The following is a 19,752-nucleotide window of genomic DNA, read 5'->3' as shown; positions in this document are numbered from 1 at the left end:
TTCTTATTGGGTACCAAATCTCCCCATTAAAATATAGGTAAACTTTTTCGGATAGCCCCCATATTAGGGTACACCCAATTTTCGGCATTTTGAGGCTCTTGAGCGCGTTTTTCAACCGAATTTGCTGAAATTTGGTACATAGAGTTCTTTTTGGGTACAAAATATATCCACTAAAAACTATAAATATCTGGTAACCCGCATATAACGGTACCCTTCAATTTTCAGTATTTTGGGGGTTTTGATCGCATTTTTCGACCGAATTTTTTTACACTTTTACACTTGTGAATTATACTTTTTACTCTGGGCTTGAGGCGGGAAATATAAAATTCGGTTTGTGTGAATCTACACATGAGATTACACTCTGCGTGCCCCAAGAAGCTGTGCAAATGAACAAGATAGAGGTGGCAGAGTCGAGAATTACCAGGAAGAATGATTGGGTGGCGTTCTTTGTATGGTAGACTTGAATCAGAGAGTCTTCCGTTTATTCTCATAATTTTGTCTGTGTCTAAAAATGGGTTTAGAGTGCATAGATTGCTTTTGTTGGAGATTTGTTGCGAATTCAATAAAGATTCATATTCGTGTTGATAGTATTTTCCCTGGGCAAGTGCAATTAATCGTGATTTAACAAAGTGAACTTCAGAAAGCATTAAGTCTGTTGTTCTAAATATCGGAGTGTTACGGACTTTTTTAAGGGCGTTACTGAAAAATCGAAAAACGTATGATAGAACTCGTAAAGCTCGAGTATATCCAGAGAATCTTAACAAAATATCATCCTCTTCAGTTATTGTGTGAAGTGTTTCAATTTTTTGAGCTTCAATGGGAACCACTAATGGGTTTTTCTTGGGCCAAAGGGATTCTGGTTTACTTAGCCAGGAAGGTCCAGACCACCATAATGAGTTGCACGAGAGATCTTTTGTGTTGGAACCTCGGGTGCCTAAATCGGCAGGGTTTTCACAAGTGGAGACGTATTTCCATGTTGCTTTAGGAGTCAGTTCCATAATTTGAGAAGTACGGTTTGCAACATACGTTTCCCATGACATGGGAGGTTTTGAGAGCCATCCCAGAACAATTGATGAGTCGGACCATAGCGTTATGGAGGAGTAATCGTATTCGAATTTGCTGATAACATAGTTAACTAACTTGGCGAGAAGAAGTGCTCCATTGAGTTCTAGTTTTGGAAGAGATACAACCTTTAAGGGTGCTACTTTGCTCTTAGCAGCAAAGAGATTGGAGTATGTTGTTGAAGTAGACGTCTGAGAGCGAATATATATACATGCACAATATGCTGATTTTGATGCATCACAAAATCCGTGTATTTGTATGTTGCTAGTGGGAACGTACTGTATCCATCTGGGTATTTTTATGGTTTCAATATGAGCTATATCAGAGAGAAAATCGTTCCATTCTTGGATACAATCGGGACTGATTGGTTCATCCCAATGTGAGCCTTGCAACCACAGTCGTTGCATTAACATTTTTGCTTTTATAATTATGGGAGTTATCCAACCCGCTGGGTCAAATAACTTTGCTACAGTTGAGAGCACTTTACGCTTTGTAATTATTAATTGGTTTTCAATGGGAAGCAGGGAGTAAGAAAATGTGTCTTCTAGGGCATTCCATTTAATACCAAGAGTTTTTGTGGAACTTTTTTCTGCAAATCTCAAGAGATCTAAATCATACACGTCATCGGGAGGCAAATGAGAAAGTAATTCAGAGTTATTAGCTATAATTTTTTTGAGTGGGAATCCAGCGGATTTGAGAACAGATATTAACTGTTGTTGGGAGTTGATGGTTTCATTTATAGAAAATCCACCAGTGAGAATGTCATCAACATAGGTTTCATTGCGTAATATTTTAGCAACATTTGGGAATGAGCTTTGAGAATCGTTTGCGAGTTGTAATAGAGTTCTTATGGCCAAAAACGGCGCACAATTCACACCAAAGGTGACAGTATTTAATTCAAAATCTTTAATAGGGCTTTTTGAGTCTTTTTGGAATAAAATTCTTTGATATTTTCTATAATCGGGATGTATCTTAATTTGTCGATACATTTTTTGTATGTCTCCACAGTAAACATATTTGTACTTTCTCCAATTGAGAATTGTTGATATGAGATCTGTTTGGAGTGTGGGACCTGTGTAGAGTACGTCATTTAGAGAATAACCAGACTTTGACTTTCGAGAGGCATTGAATACTACTCTTACTTTTGTCGATTTGTGATTGGGACGCACAACGGCGTGATGTGGGAGGTAAAACGAATAAAATTTACCTTGATCACATATTTCTTGAGACGACGTTTCGTCCATATGGTTAAGAGACAGATATTCGTTTAAAACAGCATTGTATTCATGCTGGAGATTTGGGTCTTTAACTAATGATTTTTCTAATCGCGTATATTGACCAAGAGAGAGGAATCGAGAGGAGCCTAGAGAAATATTTTCGGGAAAATCTTTTTTAAATGGGAGTCGTACAACGTATCGACCATCCGAATCACGAGTTGTTGTACTTGAGTAAAATTCTTCGCAATAAATATCTGAAGGAGCGGAGGGAGACATCGTTGGGACTTCTTCCGTTTCCCAGAATTTACGGAGAACGCCACAAAGGGTTTCGTCTTCGGAAGGGACAACATTAGTAGAAAAGGACTGAACAGTTTCTACTGCCATAGGTCCGCTGAGAACCCAACCAAAAATTGTATTGTATGCAGAAGTAGTACCACAAATATTCTTCTTCATACCATCTAAGTTTATGAATCTTTCCGAATCATTGCCTAGTATCAGATCTATGTTTGAAGACGTATTGAAATTGGGATCGGCTAAGTCAATTTTTTCAAGTTCAAGGGAGTTGGGTTTTTCGAACGACACTGACGGCAATTTCTTAGTTACTTTGGGGAGAACAATCGCACTAATCGGGCATCGTGTGTTGTATCTTTTAGAGTAGAGTACAAGGTCGCATTCCTTGTCAGCCTTTTGAGTCATACCACCAATGCCACCAATTTCGAATAAAGCTTTTCTGTAAGGAATTCTGAGCATTCTTCTCACTTTTTCGGAAAGAAAAGTTCTCTGAGAACCTGAGTCAAGCAGTGCTCTGACTGTAAAGAGTTCTCGATTGTGCTCAATTTCTACTAATGCAGTTCTCAGCAAAATTGTTTCATTATTATGTGATACGTTTGCATGGACTTTGAAACTCTGCTTGGAAGTAGAGGGTGAGGAAGTATCTTGAATGATTGCTCTATTCTTTGAATTAAATGCGTTTGTATTGAAGTGTTCACTGTTGCCACCATTGGATGTGTCTTCGTTGGATGCGTCTAAATGCAAAAGTGTATGGTGGCGTCTTCTACAACGAAGGCAACTACTTTTGCTTTTGCATTTGCTTTTAAAGTGAGCATCAGAGAGGCAGTTGTTACACATTTTGTGTTTAAAAGCAAAATCAATGCGCTCTTGTGTGCTGAATTTTCGGAACTCTGAACATGTTCGTATACTATGATCATTACCACATGCTGGACATGATGGATTGAGTTTTTCTTGAGAAGTATACGTTTGAGTTTTATAAGAAGATTGAGCAGGAGAATGAGGGTAAACTGATACGTTCTTTTGTAGACTTTATGCTAGATATTCTTTCAACCACCTCAATTCGATTTAACAAAAATTCATCTAATTGAGACCAACTGGGAAGTTCCCTATGGGATTTTAAGGACTGTTCCCAATGGGCAATAGTTTCTTCGGGAAGCTTAGTGGATATCAAATATATTAAAATGGGATCCCAACTGTCTACTTTTACATCAAGGGACTTTAAAGTGCAGAGACAATCATTGACAGTGGAATGTATTTTTTGCAATGACGAGCTATTTTCTCTCTTCTCCACAACCATATTGAATAGGATCTGTAATTGGTTATCTACTAGCACTCGCTTATTCTCGAATCGAGTCTTCAGCGCATCCCATGCCAAGCTAAAGTTGTCGTCACAAAGGGGGTATCTTTTCACTATAGCTCCTGCGCTACCCTTGGTTTTGTTTCGCAAATAGTAGAGCTTTTGTGCTGGAGTGAGCTGTGAGTGGGTTGCGTAAACAGCCGTGAACATGTCACGAAAAGATGGCCATTCTTCGTAGCTACCCGTGAATACCTCAGTGTCGCATGGTGGGACTTTTATGGATATATTAGAGTTATTAGAAACTTGACTATTGAGAGAACTATGGGTAGGTTTACCACTTTCAGAAATTTTTAAAATGTCAGTAAGTTGAGATCGAGTCTCATAATAAGCTTCAGAGGCAACATTGAAGTTTAGTTTGGCATTCTCTCTAAAGTCTTTGGTGTTAGTGGATTCGGGGGATAACATCAAATTCTCATAATCGGTTTGTAGTTGCTTGTATCTACATTCCAAATCATCCAATTTTATTTTCAATACAGAATCTGTTTGATCTGTAACATCCGTTGCACCAAACGCAGTACAAAAATTGATCACATGATCACATCTAAATTTGAATTTGTCGTGCATGGGAGAGGGTTTTGTTGACGAGCTTTCTCTTAATGTGACGTACTCACTAGTTGACTCAGTCATCTTGCTTCAAATTTGTTTGAAAATATTTAAGTTGTTTATTGAGTTGAGTAACGAATAATTGAGCTTGTCGTATCTGACTTCAAAATTGATAAAAGAAACAAACAACTTATTGGTTGATAGAACCTGTTGAAATATCTTACACTTGTACCAAATGTATACCTCACGCCAAAAGTATGAATGTAAAAGTTCACGTTTCTCACGAAACTATGTGTTCCGCAATATCTTAATGTGAAGCAAATTGAATTCAATGAATGAGTATCAAAGAATGAGATTAATCTATATGCTCTGAGTTTGAGTGTACAGATTAGAGGTTAATGGTGAACCTTTAAGGAAATTAATTGTAGAATCAATCTGTTCTTTGTTCCTATAAATATGAATTGAGCTCTGGTTTTACAAACTTTTGCTTGGGGGTATAGACTTAGATCAGTAAATCTTTTTAGAAACCACGTTCAATGATAGATGAATAGCTATAGACACTGTAGCTCAAGCGTATACCTTTTGGTTGATTGTAAACCATGGAAAAACAATATGATCCGCAGTAAACACCAAATCCTAAACAACGCTCAATTTAATCTTCGGAATACAGCAAAATTATTGTGTGGTTGGAAACACAAAGGATAGATATACCAAATACTTATTATTACTGTGTCACCAGATTAATTTTTAGTAATAACTGCAACTATGGATAAACCGATCGTGTGCATGCAGACGATAATTAATCACACAAATCTTCTGGGATACTTTGTCACTATTTGCAAATAACCATATAAACCAATATTAACAATTTGTGTGAACAATCGGCAATGTAGAATTTTGTTTTTTTTACGCTGTGGAAAATATCGTGATCCCTTGAATGCGTAATCGTGTTTGGGATCAAAATGTCGCCAAAACAACTTTGACTTTTATTTTATATTTTGAAAACTATTTTTTCATTTCTTTACAGCAGCAAGGTTGTTGTATATAATTAAAATTTAATACACTTCACTTGGTATCATAGTTTACAAATTGTTTTACTCCAAACGTAGTCACAAATTCATTTGTGTTTAAGATGACTAAATCTGTATCACAAATTTATTTGGAAAATTATACAAAACATAGATGTTTCCTTTTTAAGAGGGGTGTGAGTGCAAATTTCTGTTTAAAGCCACTGATGATTCGACTAATGTGTGCTGCATATGTTTGTAGAGAATTATTTGTTTAACCACAGATTAATGATACATTTCAAGCTTTTGTTGGTGATTATTTGAATTCTCTAGTGCGTATTCCGATAAGTGGTCAGAAAATAAAATTAATTACCTTTTTATATCTCGATTGGCACTAATAATTGTTTTTAATATTTTTCCGGACCGAATATGGTAATGTGTTAATTTGGGAAATGTAAAATCACTTTTTATTACTGAAGCAAACGAAACTATGGCAATGAATATCAAAATGTCAACAAACCACCGATTATCACTATGTTGCCAATTCCTTTTCTGTTATGAACTCTTCTATTAATACTTGAGCCTTTTGACATTGATACAAAAGCTTTTCCCGTTCTTCTTTAACACTGTAACATTGCGCTCAGAGAGGACTTGTTGATGTTGTTTTGAAGATTATCACACTTTTGTATAACAGTCTGGGTCGTGTACCATGACGACAAAAGAAACGGGAGATGAATAAACTAAATCGATACCACACACAAGGTAATTTGAAAAAAAGAGAGTGTAGAAGGGAATGGTAAATTCCACTTTTCTGCACAAATTTCTGCAACGGTCTTACTTTGTTGTTGGTTGGTTCTTTGTTAATTTTTGAAATGTATGAGTGTATGATCTTTTTTTTTTTTTTTTTTTTTTTTTTAGGCGCAAACACGAATAGGGTGAAGCAAGCAAAAAATATAACGGCAATAAACTTAAATGTTGTTGTGAACAAATTGTATTGTTTTTGTGTTTTAGCACCTTGCTTCTTCCAAAAATTTGAGGAATCTGCTCTTTGAGACTAAATTTGAAATGCACTTGTGATTTTATCTGCAGATTTTTGGGCAAACAAATTTGTTCTCTTTTTAGTTTAAAACGCGCTTATGACCTTATGTAGGCAATTATTGCTGAACAATTTTTGGTGTTTTTTTTTTTTTTACAACCAATGCTAGACGTCTTTTTATGTTTCCATCAAACAATTTTGTAGGTTTTGGCACAAAAGAAAACAATCAGAAATCTTACGTTTTCTTTTGTTTCAACCGCTTCTATGACCGTTTATAGGCAAATATTATTAAAACTTTTGTATGCTTTTCGCCGCAATTATGTTGGGTGAATTTGAATATTATCCCTATATACTTGGTTTTTTGCACAACAAAATATAAGGAATTTGGCGATTTTATGTTAGTTTAATTTACAAAACACCGAGAATGCCTCACACGACCAATAATTCGTAACTATTGTTATTTTTGGTTTTCGCTTTGAGTGTCAACGGAGAACTATTTTAAGTGGAGTTTTCAAATTCTATTTTACCTTCTTTGTTGGGAATTAGATCTTCCTTGGCTAGAGCTTTCTCTCTTTGTGTTCACCATTTTTATGGGCTGCTTTTACAGAAGGCTCGATGGACCATGTACAGGCGGATAAGGGCGATGGCAGGTTTTGCTGCTGAGTAATTGGAACCTGTTTTAAAGATAGCTTTTTGAGACAGAGAGTGTGGACTGTAATTAAAGAAGAGGTTAGAGAAAGCAATAGTGTTTCGTTGACACTGGCGATCCACGACCACCTTTGATTATTATTAAATAATTTCTCAGAAATGAGAAATTATGTATTTTTGATTACGCAAAATTATATTAGACTAGGGAATAAACAGAGTCGGTTACGAATCCTTATAATGATTTATTGATGAGAGAGCTTGTGTGCTTACGGTGTGGTTGATTACAAAAGAAGGGCTTGTACCCAGCAAGAAAATTCATTAGTACAAAGTGATGTTTCAGTTCAATACATTTCAGTTACTTAAGTAATTAATATTCATTAAGGGAAGCATATTTCAGATATTATTAGTCGATAAAACAGTTCACATTAACTAGGAATATTTAAGTGTAAACTAGTTTAGACAGGCTGTAATTTAGTAATTTGAGTTTTTATTGGGTAGCAAAGCTCTACACTAAAAAGTTTTCGTAATTTTGGAATTCTTGTATTTTCGTTGCAAGTATCTGTAAGTATACCTATGGTGGAGGGCATTTAAAGTTTGGTCCGGCCGAACTTAACGCTTTATTCACTTTTTACTAGTTGAAACTAAAATAGTTGACTGATTTGTTCCGTTCGTGGGATTGTCCCCATATTTGACCATTTTGACCTTAGTCCGATAAGCACGTTTTGAATTCAGTTTCAAAATACCAATATTCGTGTTTAGCGTCATAACACTAGAATGCAAACGAACGTAAATGGGTAATGCATATGGCATGTTGGGTGCTCTAGGAAGGAAAGGGAGATGGAAAAACTTATATTGGGATTTAGAGAGTCTTTCCCATTCATATCCCCTTAGGCCGGTTAGTTCATGAATAATATCATTTACCAAGAATTATGTTCAAATTCTTGCAAAAGCTGAACAGTGGCATAGAAAATGTTCACCGTCTTCCCCACACGCTCTACACCTGTTACTTTCCTCGCACCCAATCTTATATAAATATTGCTGCAGGCTGAGATCTGATAAGTTTCATCCTCATTGGGATCTCTCGACCTCGACCATTAAAGATGATGTTTCGTTTTTCTAGTGAGTATTCAAGCATTTAAGAAGTCAATCACAGGCTCTGAAAGTTCTTTGAAATACCAAAATATCTGATTACTGAAATTGAAAAAAAAAAAATTGAATCTAAAAAGATTCTCACTTCTCTCAGTAAAATGGAGGAATACGCCAGTGGGGTGGAAGAGAAATTTCAAGTTATTGCTACAGCCGCCTGTTTCCCTTATCTCTGTAGCCCCCAATAATGGTACCCGCCCCCCATTATTCGGTATTTCGATAACTTTATCAACATTTTTAATCGAATTGGATCTACATTTTTATTTGGATTTCGTACTGGATATATAGTATTCCCACGAAAAACTAACAATATCGGTCCATGTTTTGGTACAGATTCCTATAACGATTCCAACCCATTTGCCGAATTTTCAAGATTTTCGTCACTTTGTTGCACCGTAGTGGTTGTAATTTGGAATTACGAGCTCTTGGAAAGGCCAAACCTTTTTACAGAAAAAAATCGATATATGCCATGTTTTGCCATAGCTTCATTAGCCCGCATCATTTTTAATACATTTGATCACTAAAGTAACTGTAATTTTGTATTGCGGGCTTTATATAGTTCCACGTTCTGGCACAGCCCCAATATGACGGTTCCAGGCCATTTTCGGTATTTTGACTCTCACGGAAGTGACTTTAATTTACCATTCCGGGTTTAAAATATATCTGACGAAAATGTTTTGATCGAAAGCCCATAAAATGGTACCAACACATTATCGCTATTTTGAAATTTGTAGCCGCATTGCATCGGAATGTTCGATTTGGGCCAAATATGCATCGTTTGTATGATTTGTTGCCATTTTAAAGGAATTTCTCGATCATTTTCGCCTTTGTCATTTTTAACACCCTGTACTCACAAATGAAGGCACCAATCAAAAAACAGCAACATATTTTTTTTACTGCGAAATGTCACCCTCACAACTAGCGAGAAATCTATAAGTTCAGCCATCTGCCGAAAAAATAATGGATTTATTTTTCCCCAAACTAATGCTCTTTAAAAATTCACGCCATGGAATTTGTCATTTCCTTTTGCAACGCTTCGAAATAATAAAATCTTCCTACTGAAAATGATCAATATTGGTATAGTTTTAAGTGTAGCTTCCATATAACGGTACCCGCAATTTCTGGCTATTTTGGGAGTTCTAAACACGTTTTACAATAGAATCAGCTTTAAAATGGTATTTTGGACTCACTTCAGCTTTTCACTTTCTGTATACGAATTTTTTTCAATATTAGCCCAAGTATCGGGTAACTCTATATAACGCCGAAGTTTCCGGATAGCCCCCATATAATGGTACAGCGGTATATTGAGGCTTATTTTTTCACTAAATTCGTTCTAATTTGATTTTTCGAATTCGTATGGTGTATCAAACTTCCTATCTACTAAATAATATCAATGCCAGTTTACATTTTGGTGTAGCTCCCTCCCGTCACATATTCCCTATTTTGAAGACTTATGCCGAAGTTGTCCATCGATGTTGCTGTAATTTGTTAAAAAGGCTTGTGGAATGCTGACTTATATACAGATATGTACAAAATGATCAATATAAATGCATGTGTTGAAATAACCTCCATATAAGGGTAGCCGCATTTTGTAGGTTTTTTGATTGATTGTCTATGTAGGTCCAAGTTTTTATATAATTCCCATAACACAATAGCATAGTCCCCATATAATTGTCCCGATCGACTTTAGGAATTTTGAATGCCCATCACGTGGTGGATGGTATAAAAAGTTCACACCGGTCGAACTTAAGGATTTTTTACTTGTTTTTATACCATCAGCCTTATGGCTAATGAGGGTGAATATGGTGAAAATGTCCCTCATGTTTCTTTAGACCAAATCAGTTTCAAAAAATGTGGAGTCGATTTACACATGTCCGTCCGTCTTTCTTTCATCTAAACTTTGCACATCTTAATATTTCTTCCAAACTTAGTTTAAGTTGGAAGACGGGGAATATCGGCCCACTTCTTCTGGTTCCTCCCCCACAAAATGGTAAAATTGTGCTAAAATTTATTTTATAATAACATGTAAACGGACTATCTGATTTTAACAAACTTTGTACTAGCTAATATTTTTACCAAGCCTAGGTCAAGTAGGAAGATGGGACCCATTGGTCTACTCCTTCAGGTACCACCCGCACAAATGATCGAAAATTTCTATATTTATAAATCCAATATCAGGCGACTGGTATACCCGATTCGAACCAAACATTTGAACAACCTATTATCTTTACCAAGTCTAGCTCAAGTATGAAGATAGGGCCTATTGGTCCACTCCTTCTGGTACCTCCCACACTAATGATCAACATTTTCAATATTTAATAATGCAATATCAGACGAATGGAATGTCAGATATGAACTAAACCTTGCGCACCCTATTATCTTAACCAACCCTATATCAAGCCCGAAGATGGGACCCAGTAGTCCACTCCTTCCGGTAACTCCCTCACAAATGGTCAATATTTTATAAAATTCGATCTACATTAAATTCTAAACTCTTTTTATAAAAAACACATTTCTTATATAAAGCTAATAATAAAATCAGTGTATAACTCCGAATTAACCGACCCTATATCAAGTCCGAAGGTGGGGCCCAATAGTCCACTCCTTCCGGTACCTGCCTCACAAATGGCCAATATTTTATAAACTGTGATCAGCATTAAATCCGAAACCCCTTTGATAAAAACACGTTTCTTATATAAAGCTTATAATAAAATCAGTGTATAATTCCGAAGACCTCTGCAAACCATATGCTGGTGGTATATATATGTCGGCAACACCGACTGACACTTTTTTACTTGTTTTTTATTATTTACGTATGCTTGTCCGTCTGTCCATGGAAATTCAATAGAATTAATTAAATATTTAATTCAACATTTTCTTCAACTTCCTATCTCCGTTAAGTAGTAGCTTTTACCTTCAATCTTATCTACCAGCGTGATCATTTATTTTCAAAACTCGGAACACATGTGGAATCCAAATGTGTTATTACAATGTTTTGTTCGTTCTCTTACGAAAAAATCTCTTCTCTTAAATTGCATGACAACAACAACTAACACTCACAGCCGTAAACAAAAGATAACAAATAGCATTGGCTAGAGGGTATTGTTGTGTGATGTTCAACAAACGAAAAAAACAACAACAATAAAAACACGTTCTATAAATAAACTAGAGGCACACTTGGGGTCTGCACACCCCCCAACAGAGAAAACATTAAGATAACGCACGACCAGAACCAATGCTCGTTGGTTCAGCTGTCTAAACGGTTGTGTTGCGTATCTTTCAGTACAGCGAGTTTTGAATGAAAACACAAGGCACTAGGTTCAAATCACAGCGACGGCGTCTCTAGTGAAATTTGGAAAACATTTTTCGACAGATGCGATTTTTAACGGCATAATGCTCTGACTCTTGATAGTCAGAATATTTCCTAGCAAATCGCAGATTACCATATATCGGCTGTTGCCTAATTTCTGCTACGTTTGGTTAATAAACGATAGTGTCGAAGGCAATTTTCGAACAAAACCTTTTTGAATCGATAATTTTTAAAAATGATAATTTTAAATTTCTATAAAAAGCGTTTACATTTTTTGTAACTACAATTATTTTATTTTTTTCTTCATTCCAGCTACAACAAATTTTGTTGGTAAATTCACGCAAAGCGTTCGAAGGATTGTCCAGGACGTCAAGGATGAAGGTGCACCTAGTAAGACACAAAATCATGACAATGACACACAACAATATAAATTTCCCTGACCTCATTTCAAATATTCAAACTCCTTCTCTTACTATTTCAGGTGGCATGAGCCGTGAGGAAGTCATCGAGACAAATGAGCGGCTGCGTAATTTACGCATACGTCTGGAGGAATCTTACGACACGGCTAAACAAGCTTTAATAACCCTTATGAATAAATATGGCGATTCGAAATCACAACGTAATATTTTTCAACGTTATCCCATGCTGAAAATTATGATAAAGGTAATATCGTTGTGTTATTTCCTTAAAATGTTGAATCCTTAAAAAATATGATTGTTTAATTTTCCTAGGATGTAATTCGATTAGAAACGCAATATTGGGCCCTCATCGATATACCACGCCAAGAGAAGCAGGAAACGGTACCCACCTATGTCATGCGTGCCTGTTCGATTATGGAAAAGACGCAAAAATCTGGTGAAGGTGTAAAAACATCTGCCAAATTGGCAGAGGAGGCAGCGGAGAAACGTGAACGTTTAGAACGATTGGAAAGTAAGAATCAATGTGTGTTGAATTTAATTTTTCATTTAAATCTACTACATGTTAGGGTTTTGACTAGACCCAAGTGATCCAAACCCGGGCTTTCTTTAAAGGCTCATGCCAGTATGCTGTGCAACAAACGTAGTCTTTGGTGTGCTAAATTCGATTTCAGCAAAACTTAACAAGTGTCATTCTCAATATCTCAATATGGCACATATTGCTAAATGTTTCCCTATTCGGAAAAAAAGGTGGAAATATATATGAAAGATAACACTGAATTTAAATTTAGTACGATGTGCAAGGTTACTGCACAGTCGGATATTTTGTGCCTTACAAACATAATTCTACACTCAATTTGATACGTTGTGTCTATGATCTATATAAAATCGGTCAAAAATATATATGAGAACCATATATAAATCTAAACCGATTTTAACAATGTTGAGGTATACTATGTAAAATTCCGTTGCCATCGGAAAATCAGTGGCTATTTAGTGCCTCATTTTTATCAAATCGGTTAAAATTATATATGTATAAAATACATACTTCACACGTCGCGCTGATGCGATATTAGATTTTATCTATATATATAAAAATGGAGCAAGAAAAATGTATACTAACGCATCAATTGAGAACGGCTGGACCGATTTGATTCAAAATTGTTTTCAGTTGTCGGTAATTACAGTGGGAAGGTTTTTATGAAATAAAATTTTGAGAAAAATCCGCGAAAATTATTTTAAAGAAACGGCTGGGCCGATTTGACTTAAAGTTTTTGTTAGTAGTCTGTAATTGAAGTGGAAAGATTTTAGTGAAAGAACATTTTAAGAAAAATCCGCGAAAATGTTGCAAAATATATTTTGAAAGATATTAGCATTTCCACACATTTTATATCGAATCTTTATGGTTTCATCTCTTCGGAGTTCTTTTTGGATATATTTTGGACGAAAATGGGCAGCGTATATTTTTAAGAAATTGTCAATTATGGATAATTCTCAAAATATGTTAATTTTCTACAATTAATTGGATTACCATTGCCTTGAAAAAACTATTGTCTATGAAAATCTATATACATATGTATGTATATGTATATAAAAATGAATTGTTCGTTAGTCTCGCTAAAACTCGAGAAAGGCGGAGGGGATATTTCTTATCTTAGTCTTGAAATGTTCGTGGAGCTTCAGGAAAAAACCGAAAAAAATTGCAAAAGAATATTATGAAGCATATTTTGGTAGCACCACATCGTAGTTGTTATTTTGAAATATTTTGGGCGAAAATTAGTAGCGTATTATTCCTTTAAGCCTACATTTGCCACTTATTGAAAATTTTCAAAATATTTAATTTTTTCAATTGTATTGACATTGTATTGAAAATTTTTTATGTGAGAATACAAAAAATAATTGAAAATTTTATAATTGAATTTACACGCGGTCATTCTATGCACACGTTTTCCATAGAATGCAAGTAAAATTTTGGGTAAAACAAGGATGGAAAATCAACCATTATATGGTGGTTATATGTCTAATCGTTTGTCAATATCTTTGAACTTATAAACAGAACACCTCGCATATATCCGATACCAAAAATGTGTAACAGTAAGCTCAATTAGAAACTTATTAAAACTTGGACATAAATAGAGTATTTTTCGCCAAAATGTGTCTTAATCCCCAATATACCGCAATGAAATATTACAGCTACTACAATGGGAATGAAGATATATTAGTTTTTTTGTAGGAAGATTAATGGGGGATATCATTATATTGGTCCTACCCGGAAACTTGGAAAAATATTTATAATTTTTTGTAAGGAGATTTTGTATTCAATGATCATCTAAAATATAAAATTACAGCCTATTTGGTTGAAATAAGTGACCAAACTCCCCAAAATACTGAATATTGTAGGTACTGTTAGGTTTCCATATTTATCTCTACATGTTAGGTGCAACCCCACAAAGGTGGACTAATATTAATAATTTTTAGTAGGATTCATGCTACCAAATAAAACAACCAACTACAGCTGATTAGGTTGAAAAACGTGCCTAAATCCCCAAAGGAGGCTTCTTGAAATTTTTGCTTCGAACATTTTCTACTCGATGATCATCCAAAATATAAAATTACAGCCAAAGAAGTAGTGATTATATTAAATTAGAAGAATGCTGTTAAAGACCGTGTTTAAGATCTTCAAAATACCGAATATTGAGGGCTACCATGGGCCAATATTAATATATTGGGAAAGGTAATTAAATCCGAAAGTCAAACTTATATGTGCATTTAAATTTATTTAATTTATTTTTTTTTTTTTAAAAATGGCAGCAAGACTCGCTCATAAACATCAAGTTGTAGATGTTTAGTACTTCTATGTTACTTTATGCGTGCTCTGATAAATACCAAAATATTACAAAGAGCAGTACACTATACATTATGGTGTAGTTTAGTACAAAATGGAAAAATTCGCTGTTGCAAACATAAATTTACTGTGAAAAAAATTCATTCCGGGTGGGGTGCCGGACCCCCCGGGCCGACCCCCTGCGTACGTCCCTGGTGGGGTTACAATTATATGAGGCTATAATAAAACAGATATCAATATTGATAGTCAGATTTGACAGCCAATGAGAATACAAAATACCAAATTACATCCAGTTCGATTGGAAAATGTGTCCAAAATTTCCAAAATACCGAATATTGGGAGTACCGTTATATGGGGGCTAGACTACAATACCAAACTAGGACCACCAATCCTAGGAGTATTAACAATGTCAGAGCAAAATTACGGAGCTTCCTCTTAAATATTGCGTTCTCTATAGTGATTTCACGATTTTTGGTGTCTCCGGTGAATACTTCGAGGTGTTGCAAACGGAATGACAAATTTAATATAGAGTTCTCTTGACAATAAAAAATATCATGGAATGATTTTTTTTAATTGTCTTGCTAATGTTTTGGTTCATTTAGTTAAAAAATATTGACAGATCATAATTCAATTCCGGTGTTTATTGGCTTATTTAATTCATCCCCTAAGCATCTTTCGACCGTTCAAAACGATAGATGCCGAACTTCACCAAAACCTTAACTTCATACAAAATTGTATAGCTATTATCTAGTGTGGTAATGATAACACAAAAACTTTAGAATAGACCCGGTCTCTGTCCTTCTAGAATAAATGTATACGGCATATAATGAAATTTTTTTTTTTTTTTTTTTTTTGTCACACAAAAGTCTTGGTCAATTGAACTCGCTCAATATGCTTATTCATTAGCATTTGCCCCAAGTACAATTTTGTAACCTCTAGAGAGACCAGAAATAAATATAACATGTTTTTGGTTGACTTCCAAAGCCAAATATTGACCGATTTTACCAAGCACAATAAGTGTCTTCACTGGCCACAACGGGATATACAAAATATCGTGACAATTGTTTGACAGCTGTGACCGTTAATGAACATACGGATAGACACATACATCTATATCTACTGAGCTAGTCGTGATATAACGATCCGTATACCAAAATGTGAGTCCAGAACCAATATTTGCTTACAAACTGTTGAAACACAAACACTTACAATAATATTTTCTTATATTAATTTTTAGCACTTTTTTCTGGCACTTTTCTAAAATTTTTAACACACAAAATCTAGCATTTTTTCCCAATCAAGTTTTGGCAACAGTGCACTGTGCCAAATTTCGTGTAAATCGAAAGATGTATAGGAACTTTTGTCCCTCATTTACTTTTAGGGAACCCCCCTCCCCCATTCTCGATTTTAATTTTTCAAGATTTTCAATCAATACCAATGCTTGTTAAGGTTTGTAATTTTACACATATATAATTGAAGATAAAATAGAAGAAAAATAATTTACAAAAAATTTTTGTTATTGTTTTGTTGTTGTTTTTTGTAATTAAAGAAAAGTCCTTATTTTTGATGGCGGGCATGATAACTCCTCACTGGAACATCGGAATCCGAAAATTCCAACGGTGTTAGAAAGAGTACATGTCTGGCTCTCGTATTATTGACTTCGCTCTAAAATTAACAAAATGGCGGACCTTTGAAAAAATATTTTTGGAAAATCGGCAATTTTTTACCAAAACCAAAATTAAAAAATAAGGAAGATCTTCACCGATTGGCTTTATCCTAGTTCATACGATAGCTATACACTCACAGAGAAACGTGTAAAAATTTGAAATCGATTGGGTTATTAGTTTTTGAGTTATCGTGCCCGCCATTCGCAAAAAAATGTTTAGAGAAAAACGCGTTTAAAGTTTGAGAAGCCCTTCAGCCGTCACTTGATGCTGACACAATAAATCGGCTATATCTTCAAGATTTCTTAAGATTTTCATTTGAAAATTTGTAGGGACATTCTTTAATTAGTGTAGATTCGAATTATATCAACAAAATTTTTGACCCCGAGAATGGGGGGGTCCCCTTAAATCGGACGAAAATATATATGGGAGCTACATCTACCCTACATCAATATCCACAAAGACATAATACCCTGTACCACAGTGTGGTGAAGGGTATAAAAAGGGAGTTACATGGGAAATACCCCTAAAAGGGGGCGAATATTAATAATTTTTGTAGGGAGATTTGTTGCCATATGCGACTACAAAATATCAAATTACAACAAATTTGATTAAAAGACTCGCTCAAGAACCCAAAAATACCTAAAATTGGGTGTACCCTTATATGGGGACTACCCGAAAAAAATTGACGTATATTTATAATTTTTAGTAGAGAGATTTGCTACACAATAGCAACTCAATCTACGAAATTACAGCCAATTCGGTCGAAAAATGCAATCAAAACTCCTAAAATACTAATAAGTGGGGGGTACCGTTTTATGGGGGCTACCAAAAAAAGTGGACCTATTTTTATAATTTTTAGTGGAGAAATTTGGTACTCAATAAGAACCGAATGTACAAAATATAAGCGAATTCCGTTGAACTCTATGCTAAATTTTGGCGATCTAGCTCAATACGTTTAGACGCTAGTATGATTACCACAGACAGACGGGCATCCTTAAATCATAGAATTTAAGCTTTATAGGGTCGGGAATGATGACTTCGATGAGTTACAAACAGAAAAACAAACTTAATATACCGTATATACTATGGTGGTGGGTATAAAAATTGTAATTCTTATGGTCCTATAACCATTTTTCAACCAAAACGGCAGTAGTTTGTCATTCCGAGTTCTTGATGGGTACAAACACTTCTTTTTTTTTCAATATACATAATTCACCATTTTGTCATAGTTGTCAATCAATTTCCTTTAAAATTCTTCAACATTTATATTATTAGGAAATTTTAAAAAAATAGATATTTACAAACTTATTTATACCGTTTCAATTACTATATATTTCATTTTTAATTTTCTTGCAGATATGACCACCGCACAAATTGAACATGAAAATAATCAACTCATAAATGATCTATATAGATTACTGAAGAAATATTTAGGCCTTAGACATTTAATAAGAGTACTCAAGGTAAGAGATATTAATAAAAAATAATTTTAAGTATTTATTTTATAACGATATTTATTTCCAAAATATGATAGACATTGTATGCACATATGTATACCAAAAAACATAATTTAATTTGGTGACTCTCTATCATACGTGTCAATATTTTTTCCATAATTATTAAAAATGTTCTTATTTCTTTTAGGAGGAATACGGTAGTTCAAAACTCTATCCCATTTTTCCGCGTTACACCATGCTCAAGGATATGATTAAGGGTATTATGCATGATCCCGACTATATGGAAGTATGTCATGAAATAACCAATTAAACTCAATGTTCATCTGTGTTAGTGTCGAAATGTTCACAAATATATTTGAAACGTTTTATGTTTTAAGATGTCTCTAAGAAAAGCAAAAAATTAAAAAAAAATATTTAAACAGAAATGAAAGAAACACAAGGTTTATAAATGTTTTGTAGTATTAGAGTAATAGTAAAGAATTTGAAAAAAAAAAAAATAGAAATGGAAAGAAGGTGAACTCTGGAAACATCATTATAAACACGAGAGATATCATAACATTAAGGATTGTAATAATAACGCACATATTCCCAGACATTATATACCATGTAAATATGTCTGCGCCAAGTAATGATGCTAAAGTCTCAATATGAAGAAAACTCCTCATTATTTGAGCATCATCGTCAAAACAAAAAAAAAAAAAATCATATATACATATATTATCATCATCGTTAAAAAAATAAATACCTGTTAATAAAATATAACAGCAGCAGCAATATAAGGATATACGAGTACATCCTTTATAATTAGCCATGTTTGTGTTTGCATGCTTTTATAACTAAGTTTCTTTATATTTTTTATGTTGTTTATGAGGCAATAAATTAATTCATAAGTAGAATATTTTTTAATTTATTAAAATATGATTTCAGCGCACCCTATGCTTCATCGTCTTAAACAAACCAAATTGCAAATAGTTTCCTTAAATATAAAATACCAATATGAGTTCTTGTATATCGGATATTTACAGAAGACCAGTTAGATTTGTATATACAGAAGTCTAATCGAAATTTTTATACCCTACACAACAACGTTATTATGCTATTAAAGCTTTGTATAGCACCAAAGCATGGCTGTTTTGATGAAGATCGGTCAATATTTATCGGATCCTTTTGTATGAAAAGTGACAAGTTGGTAATATATTAAACTGTATTGATGTATGTACTAGGATAGGGACGTTATCCGTAAATATTAGGTTGGGGAAGAAGAAATTCATTATTTTTTCGGCAGATGGCTGCACTGATAGATTTCTCGTAAAGTATCGGTCAAACAGATTTATGGTCTTTAGAGAGGTGGCATTTCGCAGTAAAAACAAATAGTTTGCTTCTTTTGGTTTGCTGCATTCAGTTGTGAGTTACAGGGTGTTAAAAATAGAAGTGAACAAAAAGAAAATTCGGTATATTTTACGGGTTTTCTTTGACAAAGGCGAAAATGCAAGACAAGCGGCTAAAATTGTGAATGGTGTTTATGGTACCGATACTGTAACAAGCCAATGTGCAATCTTGGTTTCTTAGATTCTGTTCAGGAATTTTTGGTGTTAAAAATGCACCTCGCACAGGTAGGCCGGTCGACGAAAATGTCCATAAAATCGGAGAAATGAAATGAAGTTGACCGCCATTTTAGCAGTCGTAAAATCGCCCAGGTGCTAAAAATAGACAATAAAACCAAAAACGGCCAATAGAGAGGTGTCGTGTT

At 34.5% G+C, this 19,752-nt stretch overlaps 1 protein-coding gene across 1 annotated transcript; it reads left to right on the top strand.

Moving 5' to 3' along the window:
* Window positions 1-11,925: 11,925 nt before the first annotated feature.
* On the top strand, window positions 11,926-18,331 carry LOC133323844 (uncharacterized; the record flags this gene model as incomplete). Its single annotated transcript, XM_061532744.1, has 5 exons — window positions 11,926-12,007; window positions 12,099-12,280; window positions 12,349-12,547; window positions 17,902-18,008; window positions 18,190-18,331. Coding segments are annotated over 5 exons (693 nt in total), but the record flags the coding sequence as incomplete, so codon positions are not given.
* Window positions 18,332-19,752: the final 1,421 nt, after the last annotated feature.

The sequence above is a fragment of the Musca vetustissima genome, unplaced genomic scaffold (genome assembly GCF_032173495.1).
Source record: "Musca vetustissima isolate MV318-11 ecotype Yass unplaced genomic scaffold, APGP_CSIRO_Mvet_v1 utg42895, whole genome shotgun sequence".
Classification (NCBI taxonomy): Eukaryota; Metazoa; Arthropoda; class Insecta; order Diptera; family Muscidae; genus Musca; species Musca vetustissima.
This window is presented reverse-complemented; position numbering and strand designations above follow the sequence as displayed.